We start from the raw sequence: 12,450 nt of genomic DNA, 5'->3' as shown, positions 1-12,450 counted from the left end.
CCCATACGGAAACTCCATCCCCATCAAACGCAGATCCCTATCTACCTTCCCCGTCCCTGGGAACCCCATTCCACTCTGTCTCTATGAACCTGACTCCTCTGGGAAACTCATAGAAGTGGAGTCATGCAGTATTTGTCCTTTTGTGACTGGCTTGTGTCTACCAGGTTCCACCATGATGTAGCATATGTCAGCCTTTTTAAGGGCTGAATGATGTTCAATTGTATGTGTATACCATATTTGAATTATCCATTCACCCATTGGTGGACATTTGTGTTGTTTCCACCCATTGGCTGTTTTGAATAATGCTGCTATGAAGATGGGTGTACAACTTTGCTTTCAGTTCCTTTGTAAAACAGACACTCCTGTGTATCCTATACTCTCACACTACCCTTCACTTCTTATCACTAAATGTGGGGGGGAGGGTCCCCCACACCACACAATTCTCTGACACCAGCTAGGTGTCTTAAAATTTAACTCAATTTTTAATCCATCTACCTGATAGCATGAGATCCCATAAGACTGCCACACACACTGTCTCATACACTCACACTCTCCCCCTCCCCACTTCAGATGCAAGTCGAAGTCCAGGTTGTCACCTGTGCTTCTGACCAACCAGCTATAGATCAGAGGTTCCAACAGCCCTCTCCTTGGGTTCAATTAGTTTATTAGAGTGGCTCATAGAACTCAGAGAAACATTTTACCTACCAGATTACTGATTTGTTATAAAAGGATATAACTCAGGAACAGCCAGATGGAAGAGAGCAAAGAGCAAGGTATGTGGGAAGGGGTACAGAGCATCCATGCCCTCTGAGCACACTGCACTCTCCCCAAATCTCCATGTGTTCCCCAACCCAGAAGCTCTCCAAACCCAGTCCTTTTGGGATTTTACAGAGGCTTCATTACCAAATGTGATTGATTAAATTATTGGCCATTGGCTGTTGATTCAACCTGCAGCCCATCACTCCTCCCCAGAGGTCAAGGGGTCGGGCTGAAAGCTCTAACCCTCTAATCACACGGTTGGTTCTGGCAACCAGCCCCCATCCTTAGGGGCTTTTCAAAAGTCACCTCATTAACATAAACTGGTTGACCAGAACTCCCTAGGGTTTTCCAGGCCCTTGGTCCCCTCCCAGTCGGCTTCCTGGTTGTGAGCAGCCAGGCCTGGAATGCAGTTCCACTGGCCTTTCATGGAAAAGGTCTTCCTCTGTTGGGCCTGTGTTCCTAGGGTGACCCAGCACCTCCCTGTCAGCCCTGTGAGGTCAGGGAGGAAACCATTCGAGGACAACATGGGGGGGGGTTGCATTCCTCAAGCCTCACATCAGCCCATCCCTTGGCCAGCAGAAAACCTGCTTCCCACCAGCACAGCCTGTGGGAAGGGCCAGCAGGCTGACCCAGGGCCACCCGGAACCTTACCTGACGTTCCCAGTCCAGTGCCAAGCCCAGCCCACTTGGTCCAGCAGGGCCACTGCTGCCGCCTGGGGGTGTCTAAATGCAAATTAACTCAAATGAAGTCAAATGAAACTTTTAGCTCCTTACTGAATGGGCCACACTGAAATGTCCAGAGCCACAGTCAGCTGGTGGCTGCCTCTGTGAACAGAGCAGGCAGCACTTCCCAGCATTCTAGAGTCTGCCAACCAGCACTGCTTCAGGCTCCCTCCTCCAGGAAGGCTTCCCAGATCTCTGCACCAGCCTGGCCAGCCTGACAGCAGGGACCCCTGCATGTGGGCATGGCCTGGCTACTGCTCCTTCTCAGGTCCTCTCACTGCAGCTTCTCATGCCTACAGGTCTAGGTGGAGGGAACTGTGGACTGGTCTCAGGATGCTCCCAAGGAACCCCACTCATTGGCCTGGGTCCAGCTCAGGGCATAGGTTGGTGCTGGATCCCATGTGCATCTCCTCCCTCTGAGGCCATGGGCCCTGGAGCTGTCGGGAGGGGTGGGGATCTGAGAGCTGGAAAATCAGCAGACGTGGGGGTCCCAGACCCTGTTTCCCAGCTGCTGCCAGGCCAGGGGTTGTTTCCTGTTATTCTCTCCTCATGGCCTCCTCCCTTCCCAAAGTCAGAAGAAGGAAGCTGCCCCCATTCTGGGCACCCCCCTCCCTGAAGCCCTCCACGATATCCCTGAGCAGCCGGCGAGTTGGCTTCAGCCATGGAAACGGATGAGAATGAGACAAGGCCGTTCTGTCTGATCCTGCTCCAGCCGCTCCCCTGGCCTGGCCCTGCCCCTATACAGACCTGGGTGGGCCCCACACAGCCCGAGGACCCCACCAGACAGTGAAGCAGGGGTGGGGAGGCCTGGGCTCAACCCACCAGCCTGCTCCAGAGCACAGAAGATGGGGGGCGAGGGTCGATGGCTTTGCACCCCAGTTCAGCTCTCCAGCCTCATGGCCATACAGGCACTGAGAGGATTTTTTTTTTAAGTAGTTAGGTGAGCATTAAGTGCCAAGTTTAGTGGTTGGGTTCCACCTCTGAGAGTTAACAGACTTGGGCATACTAGATACTATGTCATAGGTGGGAGATGGACACCCTGTTAGGGTATCGGGGCTCAGGCATGAGATCATGGTTATGGTGGTTCAAAACATCAAGAAATTGGTGTTAGAGGTAGGAACGTATATGACACAGAGGTTGGCTCCCCTAGCCTGGGATGGCCAGTGACATCAGTTGGGAGGACATGACAGTAAATCCTAAGTCACCCCCATTGAAAGCTCACAAAACATATAGGACCCCAGTGGTTCACACAGGCCCCTAAGTTCCTGAAACAAGAGGCTTATGCATTAGGATCCCCTTCTGTGGTGACTGAGCTTTTAGTTAGGCATCTGCCTTCTAATATGGGTTGCATTGCATCCCCCCAAATTCACATTATGGAGCCCTAATGCCCAGGACCTCAGAACAGGGCTGTATTTGGAGATGGAGTCTTTAAAGAGGTGATTAAGGTCAAATGAGGTCACTGGGGTGGGCCCTAATCCAATAAGACTGGTTTCCTTATAAGAAGAGGAGATGAGGACACAGACTCACACAAAGGGAAGACCATGTGAGGATACAGGGAGAAGACAGCTGTCTACACACCAAGGAGAGTGGCCTCAGGTGCTGACACCTTGTTCTCGGACTTCCAGTTTCCAGTACTATGAGAAATAGATGTCTGTTGTTTGAGCCCCCAGTCTATGGTATTTGTTACACAGGCTGAGCTGACTGAGATACCTCCCAGAATAGAGCCTCCATCTGCAGTTTTCCTCACAGCTGGGATGCCCTTTTAACAACCTCTGGCTGATGGGATGTTGATTAGTTGGGGTTCTCCAGAGAAAGAGAACCAACTCGACAGAGATTTATTATAAGGAATTGGCTCACTCAACTATGGGGGCTGAGGAGTCCCAAGGTCTGCCATCTACAAGCTAGAGACTCAGGAGAGTTCTCGCCTGAGTCTGAATCTGAAGACAGGAGACCAGTGTTCTTGCTCAAACTGTCAGGCAGGAGTTCTCTCTTACTCCACCCTTTTGTTCTACTCAAGCCTTCACCTGATTGGCCAAGGCCCACCCGCACTGGGGAGGGCCATCTGTTTTACTCAGTGTGCAGATTCAGTATGAATCTCATCCAGAATCCCCCTCATAGACACACTTAGAATCATGCTTGTTCTGGGCATCCCAGGGCCCAGTTAAGCTGACCCATAAATGTAATCATCACTGGCAGTCTGGAGGGAGAATCCCTTCTTTGGGAACCTCAGTCTTTGTCCTTAAGGCCATCACCTGATTGGATGAGGGCAACCCACATTAGGGAGGGTGGTCTGCTTTATCAAAGTCCACAGATCGTCAATGCTAATCTCATCTAAAAGAACAGCTTCACCGCAACATCTAGATGGGTGTTGGACCAACCCACAGAGGCTCACAGCTTGACCCACATCTGACTTCCATGTCACAGACACGCAGCAAATAGATTTCCCCAGGAGCCCCTGGGCAGTGTCCTGTTCCCATTGACCCAGCTGCCTCAAATTGTATCTAAACCAATTAGGAGTGGGGGACTGAGATGATAGAAACTGGACAGGCTAAACAGTATGGGGCGAATTATGGACCGATATCAGAACTGTGGTAAAAGAAGGGAGCAGTGGCTGCAGAGGCCCCAAGATCACGTGCCCGTGTGTGCGGGTGGGAGGGGTGCTGAAGGGCTTCACACGTGGCTAGGGGGGCCAGCGGACCAAGGCCAACAGAGACTATTCCACATGTCCTTAAAATGTGACACTGGCCCATTGAGAGGGATCCTGCAGGCCTGTGACTGCTATGATGTGAAGTGGTATGATTTTAGGGCTGGTGATAAGAGTCAGTTGGCCTTTGCTGGGTCCTCTTGGGCCGCCATGCTGCAAGGAGGTCCAAACCACATCGAGGGACCCCAGCATGGACCCCCAGCTCGGTGAGTGAGGAAATCGTTGAGCCAGCCCTGGCCCCACCAGACACTCCCAGGCTGAAACTACACCAGGAGCCCAACCCGAGTTATAGAGGGTGAGATCCTGATGTTACTCCACAGAGAGGATGGGGGAAGGCTTCCCTGGACACTGTCACGGTGAAATCCAGAATGTTCTTCCCCAAACACAAAGCCGCCCAGGGTCTCCCTGTCTGCTGGCTTAAGGCTTCTTTTCAGGCAGATGCTGAGGGCCCATGCCCCACCTTCCACCCCTTGTGGGACCCTGTCACCATCAAGTGTGCCTCATGGCCTTGAGATGTGGGAGCACTGACCATCAGGATCGAGGCCAACCTCTGGGTCCTGCTCGGAGTGGACACCTGCCTTCCTCACCAGCCCTCTCCAGCCACTAGGGTGGTTCTGAACCCTAAAGCCTCCCACTATTCCCCACCTGGAATGCCCACTTAACTCCCTGAGGTCCTGATGTCCTCCAGGCCCTCCACTGGCTGCAGGAGGCTGCTCTCAGGGACACGGTGGGCAGGGAGGCTACGGAGGGGCCACGGCAAGGGTGTCAGCCAACAATAGTGCCTTGCAGATATCCTTCACCAGCTCTGCTGCACCCAGTCACACTGATGGGAGCCAGGCATGGCTGGACAGACAGCGTGTTCCCCACCACAGAAACCCAGTATTCCTCATGACGACACTGCCAGCAGCACAGCCCCAAATGCAGGGATGCCAGTCCCATGGGCTTTCCTCTCTTGGAGAGGCGAGTGGCGAGTCCCTGCTCTGGGTCTGGATTGGCTTTCCTTCTGAGGCTCTGCTTCCCGCATTGACATCTGGGACTTCATGGGGGTGGGGCTTACCTGGGGGTGGGGTCACCTGGAACCCGGGATCAGCCAGTCAGACCCCACAAAGGAAAGGGACTCAGCCTGCATTTGGCATCTGACCAGAGGCAGGCTGGGTTGGGGTCCACCCAGGCTTGGGGCTTGGCCCTGGGACCCCAGAGAGGATTTGCAATCTGGGAGAAGCTCTCAGGGCCTGCCTTGGGCCTGAGGGAGGCTGGTAGACAGCAGGATCACTGAAGTCTAGACCAAGGTGGCTCCTTGACGGCAGCAGCTGTTTCCCCAACTGTGCTCACCTTTGCTCCCCACCAAAAGCTACCACTGCAGGCTTTGGCCAGCATCTGGATAATGCCGGGGCCTGAGACAGGACTGCCTCTCTATCCTTTGAGCTACCACCTTGGGTCTAAACGTGCAGGCCCGGCTGTTCTTTGTTCTCATTCAGCCATATCCCTCCCCTCTGGGCAGAGCCTGTTGCCTGGCACAGAGAGGCACCGGAGTGTCTCCAAGGAGCTGCAGGGGCTCAACCTGGGCCTTGCTCCCCAGATGGTCCCTGCAAAGTGGTTTCCTCTCCCAGCCATCCTAGAGCTGAGCCATGTGTCCCCAGAGGCCAGCGGTGGACACGTACACACACGCATATATGTGTACTCACACATATGTGCACACACCACACTCCCACATACATACACAAGCACACACACACATTTATGCGGACATTCATACACATACACATGTGGTTGTAAACAAAAGTTAGTTTTATTTCACTCCCTTTGGAGGCTGTGTCTGAATTGGACAGGGGGCTGGAGGGAAGAGGCTGTGGTGGGAGCCTCAGAGCGCCTTCCCCTAGCATGGGCAAAGCCATAGCCCCTCACCACCATCCTGTTGGTCTGAGTGGTAAGGGGGACCGATGTCTTTTCAGAACTTGAAGTATGTCCCAGAGGAAGGGGCCACGCCAGGCCAGCACAGGAGCTGGAGAGGGCATGGTCCCATCCACCCTGGGGCCCATGCAGGGCCTGAGCCCCAGATCTGCCTGGGCAGGGAACAGGAAGCAGGGTGCAGGTCCACTGGCACTCGAGGCAGCTCATGCTTGGGGCCTAGTGGGGGTGAGGCAGGAGGTGGTACAGACCAGGGCTGGGCGCAGGGGCCTCTGCCCACTGTGGTCTCTGTTTTCCCTTCTGTACAAGGAAGACCTGTCATTGCTTCCATCTCTGCAAGAACCAGAACCTGGGCTAGAAGAGTGTGGGTGCTAGGAAAAGAGCCCCATTTGCTGGGCAGGGAGTACTGTGGACAAGCACAGTACTCCCCAAGACCCAGGCCAAGCATCCCTGGGCAGTCGCACATGGGCTACTGCCAGGAAAGCGGGGCAGGAGCGGGTGGAGCTCTCTCCTGGAGGGCAGCCTTGTCCTGAGGTGGCCAGGGTGGCTCTGGGAGGGTGGAAATGCCCCAGCCACAGTCCCACCTACCCATCAGGGCTTATGGACCAGAGCTGGGGACCATTCGTGATTCCCAGGCCTACCTTCCCCACCCTATCCTGGATGAAGATGGGGCTCAGGCAGGGAGGGGCAGTGATGCAGAGCAGGCTGGTGCCCTCCGCCCCCTCTCGAGGTGGAGAGCAGCCACCTGAGGGGGAGGAGGAGGGTAGGTTGTGCTCTGCCCCTTAGGCAGTGTCCAGACCCTAGACTTCCTCCAGAGCCCTCCACCTCGGCCCTGGTGCGGAGGGAGGAGGAACAGCAACCAATGCAGGCCTCAGATCCACACGGTGGTCTTACCCTCCCTGCTGCTGCTCGCACTGCCCTTCTCAGAGCCCATCCTGGGTTTGGCCCCTGGCCGGCCCTGGCCCCCGGCAGTGCCCCCCGACGTGGCACTGCCCGACCCGGAGGCAGGGGCACCGGCCCTCGGGGGCCCCCGGGCGGTTGCTGGAAGGCCAGGGCCTGGTGGGCTGTCGAGGTCCCCAAGTGACCGCCGGTCCTGCAGCGCCTGCAGCGCCAGGTTGGCCAGGTCCTGATCGTGGGTGCGTGCGCGCTCAGCCGCGCGCACCACCAGGCTGTAGTCTGGCGGGCAGGCCAGGCCCGAAGGCGCGGCGGGGAGACCACAGGGCTGCTGGCGAGGCATGGGGCCAGGGGTGGTGGGCAGGGGGTGGCGGCTGCGCACAGCGTCTTGCGCGCTGCCCAGGCCCAGGTGCGCCATCTCACAGAGGTTGAGCACCAGGCAGAGGCAGCTGACCACGTACATGACCAGCAGGAAGACCGTCTTCTCAGTGGGTCTCGACACGAAGCAGTCGACCACGTGCGGGCAGGGCTGGCGGCTGCACGCGAAGAAGGGCCGCACCTCGAAACCATACAGCAGGTACTGGCCCACCAGGAAGGCCACCTCGAAGGCGGCCCGCGCCACCAGCTGGGCAACGTACACGCGCATTAGCCCCTCGCGCTGGATGCGCCGCCGCCCGTCATGCTGACCTGCCGGGCCTGGGACCCCGGTCGCCTTTGTGTCCCCTCCTGCGCCCTTGGCGGCACCCACGTCCTCAGCCTCATCATCTTCGCCCAGGCCCTCGGCCGCGCCCGGATCCTCGTCCTCTTCACCCAGGCCCAGCATGGGCTCCTCTTCGCCCAGGTCTGTTGGCTCGGGCCAGCCCGGGTGGGGCGGTGGGGGCAGGGGTGCACGGGGCGCGAGGCGGCCTTGGCGGCGGCGTGAGGCGCGCCGGCGCTCGTCCTGTGAGGCGCGGGCCAGGCGGTGCACAGCATAGCCCAGGTACATTACGGAGGGCGTGGAGATGACCACAATCTGGAAAACCCAGAAGCGCACGTGGGACAAGGGTGCAAAGGCGTCGTAGCAGACGTTGTCGCAGCCCGGCTGCCGCGTGTTGCACGTGAACTTGGTCTGCTCGTCGGAGTAGATGGACTCACCGCCCACCGCCGTGAGCACGATGCGGAAGACCACGAGCACCGTGAGCCATACCTTGCCCACGAACGTGGAGTGGTTGTGGATCTCTTCCAGCAGCCGCGTCAGGAAGCTCCAGCTCATGTTGGTCATAGGGGCGGGGGATGGGACCTGCAGGCCATGAGCAGGAGCTCAACCTGGGGCGAGGGTAATGGGGGCAAGGGCTGGTGGGTTGGGAGGGTGTACAGTGGCACCTGGAGCCCCTCCAGGAGCGCCGCCCTCACCTAGGGTCCTGACCCTGCCCTAGGAGGGATCAGCAAGAGGCCGGGGCCTCTGCAGCCAGAGGATAGACCCTACAAGGACAGACAAGGGGTCTCCTTCTCTGGCTGAGCACATACCCTTGCTCCCCCCAAAACCCGACTCTAGGTCCCTGTGGCCTGGAGCAGGGCCAGCCCTCCTGCCCTCCCCCAGCTCTCTAGGAAAGCCCAGTGCCGTGCAAGCTGTGTCCCTTACCCAGCCTCTGGGGACCTCACCCCAGGCCCCGAGAGCCACAGGGAGTCCACTGGGTGAGCTGCCTTTGTAAGGTCAACCAGAAAACGGACCAGCCTTGCTCAGAGTCTGGGCCTCACCTCAGATGCCTGCTCCCACCTTGCAGCACCCAGGTTGCTGGATTCCTATTGCCAGCATGCCAGGGGCCCATCAAGGGCTGGGCCTGCAGCCTGCCTGGCCCCCCAGCTCCTCAGCCACTCCATTCCCCACCAGCCCACAGTTCTCCAGGCCCCTAGACCCAGTGGCCCTCAGCCCCCAGCCTCCTAGTCTAGCCTTCTCATCACCCCCTAATCCCATCCATCCCCAGACCCAACGGCTCTGTCAGCTTCCAGCCCCTGTAGCCCCCAGCCCCATCAGTTCCAGACGCACCAACAGTGGGCCCCCCTTCCTCCACATCCTGGACAGAGGCTCTGGTCCCCGTCTCCACAAAAGACCACTGCCGTGCTGTTTGCGCCCCCCCACCCCCGCCACTGGTCCAGCTGTACCAGGGGCTGAGGCCTACCCTCCAGGCTGCTCCTCCCTCTTGTTCCAGCACTCCCATGTCCTCTGCACATCCTGGCTGGGGGGTGAGGGGGTGAGCCCAGGTGTCTGTTCAGGGTGGCACCATGTGCAGCGAGGCCCACAGACACCGTAAGGCACACACACAACCACACTCGGGCACCTGTGACACTCGGAGACAGCCATGTGGCCACTTACCACGTCCCAGACCAGTGCTCCTTCTAGATCAGCTACCCCTGAGTGAGCCTGTACCTAGAAGGGGCTCAGTGGGCAGGACCAGACACCCCTGTACCCCTGCACCTCTAGGGAGGGGGCTGCAGCCTCGTAATGCCCACCCTCCCTCCTCCACACCAGTACCTGCTCCTGGGTAGTTTGGAGGCAGAAGACCCTTGAGTATCTGATGCTTTTGGCCCCCTCCTTCTGGAACAGGCCTGGGAGGCAGCGTGGGCAGGTGTGGAATGGAACAACAGGGGCATTCAGGGCTCCGGGCCCTCTTTATGGAGCTGGGGCCTCTCCCGGGACAGGAGGTGGGGGCAGGAAGAGGGGGCAGCCGGGGTTCCTGGGGAAGTGACCCTATTTCCTCACATCTGTGTGCAGCGCCCCCTCATAGCCACACACATGCAAACACTCACAAGTGCACATGCAAATACGTTCACTCAGACACACATGTGCATACATATATATACACACACTCACATGTGCAATGCACTCATGCACAGGCACACACATTTACAGGTACACAGACTGGCACATGCCCAGCCCTTCAGGGCCGTCTTTGATATACCTCTGCCTCAAGGAGGAATGAGCATGAGGGTCTATGATGTCCTCAGCTGGCTGTGTTTCCTCAGCTCTAACTTCAGCTCTCCTTCAGGACCTGCCCCCAACCCTGACCTCGACAGTCCCACATCCCAGGAGGCTGAGGCCTATAGTCCCACCACGCAGGAACCCAGAAAAGGGATGGCAGAGCATCCCCCACTTCTCTCCCCTCCAAGATGGAGCCCAGTGGAGAAATGGGAGGGAGGGTGGGGGTGCCAGGGCAGTCCTGACCCCTTCTGTGTGGTATTTAACAACTGGCCCTCGGTAGAAAAGCCTTGGTGTAGTGTTTGCTGACTCCCGTGGTGTAAATGCGCCCACCAGGCCCATGACCAGCTCGAGGAGACACTCACGGGGGCGGGGAGTGGGGGGTGAGGGCAGGGTTCTTGAGACCAGCTCTAGCATGGCACTGGGTGGACCCTGCCCTGGGGTGTGAAGGATGGCACTTTGCCCTGGGGGGCTGACCTGGGTGCACACAGAGCCCCCCCCAGAGATAAGTCGTGTGGAGGAAAGAGGGTGCAGGCCCTGCAGGCTGTCAGCAGAAGGGGACAGCCTGGGCAGCAGGAAGGGTGAGCAAACCTCCTCTCTTCCTCCCCCCTGTGCCAGTGGGGGAGCTCAGGCACCCTCTGGGTGTGGAGCAGAGGCTCTGGCTCTTCAGACCCAAGGGCCCATGCCTGCGTGCTGTGTACATGTGTGTGCAGGGCCTGTGTCACACACGCAGTCACGGCGGGGTCATTCCATGGTCAGGGGGCTGATGCTGACCAGCTATGGCCTGGAGGAGCCCAGGCCCTCAGTGCCATGCGCAGGGGTCCCCCAAATCCAGACTTCTGGTGCCAGCTGCTGGATCGGCACACGGATGCCAGCAGGCACAGCAAACCCCAGAAGACCAGACCCAAAACTTTCCCTCCAAAGCGTCTTCCTCTCAGATGGGCTTATCCTGGACGGCTCTCCGCTCAGCACCCCCTCCGCTTCATCAGCAAAAACCCTGAACCGGACTCCACCGGGTCCTGCCGCTCCCTGGGCCTGCCTCGCTTCTGCCAAGCACCTTAGGAAGCCCATCGACCTGTGCTCCTGAGACTCCCCCCGACTTTGCAGTAAAGTGCCAAGCGCACCTGGTCCCAACGCACCAGCACCCGCATTCTGCTCCCACACAGGCGGAAACCACCCCTGCTGGGGCTTCTGTTACGCCGCAGTCCCAGGAGCGTCCACTCCCCGCCCACACTCCCGCTCCACCCCACTCCACGCTGAGCCCTGCCCCCTGGTCCTGTCTCTCCACCCGATTGCCTCTAAGGCCAGCCCACCACCCTGCTATTATAGATTGGTTTATAGATTGTTGCCCAAGGTAGAAAATGTATGAGACCCCACTGATACAAATGATACAATAACTAACTAAATGGGGGAGAAGGGAATTCTGAATAATTCATGTAGTCACTGTGACCTCAAGGAGGGTGCTCTTCCAGAGAGCACAGCAAGGAGGGAGGGAGGGAGTACAACCTGACAGACATCACCTCAGGCAGGTGGCCGAGGTCCCCACCTGCAGGGAGGAGCCAAGTTGAGGGCACAGACCTTGCTGCCCCGGAGGCTTCTTCCCAAACCCTCACCCCAGGCGATCATGAGATACATTGACACAAGTTCCAGCAGGGGCTTTTACAAACGACCTGACCTTCAAAATGCCAAGGGCATCAGTAACTAGTGAAGTCTGAGGGAGTCACCCCCAAGAGGGACCAAGGAGACACGAGGACAGTCACCCCTCCCCCTGGGGACCTTGGGACAGCAAAAGGACACATGGAAAAGTGAGGAATCTTTGGCTAATGGCAATGTATCAATATTGGTGCACCAGTTGTGACAAGCACATCACTGCGAACTGGGTTTGGGGGCAAATGAGAACTCTCCCTGGTCTCTTTATAGCTTCTCTGTAAATCACACGTGTTGTAAAATTAAAAACCTTATTTAAAATGGTTTCCTACTCCATCACTTCAAGTTCCCTCTCCCTGTCTTGCCCCATCTGGAACGTATTTCTCTATGTCTGGAGGCTTCAAGCACAGAGCTGGGAGTTTTGCTTGTGACCTGTCCTGGGGCTGTGGGGTGCAAGAAGGACCCCAACACAGAGATGGGGCAGTGGGAGGCAAAGGCCAGGCCCATGGCTGCCCAGTGCTGATGGCAGGCAGCCAGTGGGAGCTTGGCTCTGGGCTGGGCCAGCAGGAGAGGAGGGTGTGTGAGGGGGTGCTGGCCCCTCAGGGAACAAGGCCCTGGCATTTGCTGGGACCTTTGTTCAGAGGGAATCTCATCCAAAGCTACATATTAGAGCAAGTGCGGATGGGGGCCACTCAAGTGGGATCCAGGACGAGGTTTGGGGAGAAGGGGCCCAGGTGCACCTGGGTGTCAGGTCTGGGAGGGGGCAGGCCTGGGAGTGTTCAGTAAAGGGTGTGGGGTCGGGGGAGGGAGGGGTGACTGGGCAGGGTGCAGGGCACACATGGGGGATCCCCATGAAGGG

General features: G+C 57.9%; 1 protein-coding gene across 1 annotated transcript; it reads right to left on the bottom strand.

Annotated features, from left to right (window-relative positions):
* Positions 1-6,872: 6,872 nt before the first annotated feature.
* Positions 6,873-8,249, bottom strand: GJC2 (gap junction protein gamma 2; the record flags this gene model as incomplete). The annotated part of the gene is made up of 1 exon (XM_079915820.1): positions 6,873-8,249. One exon carries the CDS (start codon positions 8,247-8,249, stop codon positions 6,966-6,968), a length of 1,284 nt encoding a protein of 427 aa, XP_079771946.1. The 3' UTR covers positions 6,873-6,965.
* Positions 8,250-12,450: the final 4,201 nt, after the last annotated feature.

This window comes from Stenella coeruleoalba (genome assembly GCF_951394435.1).
Source record: "Stenella coeruleoalba genome assembly, chromosome: 3".
NCBI classification, from domain to species: Eukaryota; Metazoa; Chordata; class Mammalia; order Artiodactyla; family Delphinidae; genus Stenella; species Stenella coeruleoalba.
The sequence above is the reverse complement of the archived record's forward strand: the minus strand, read 5'-3'. Positions and strand labels throughout refer to the sequence as shown.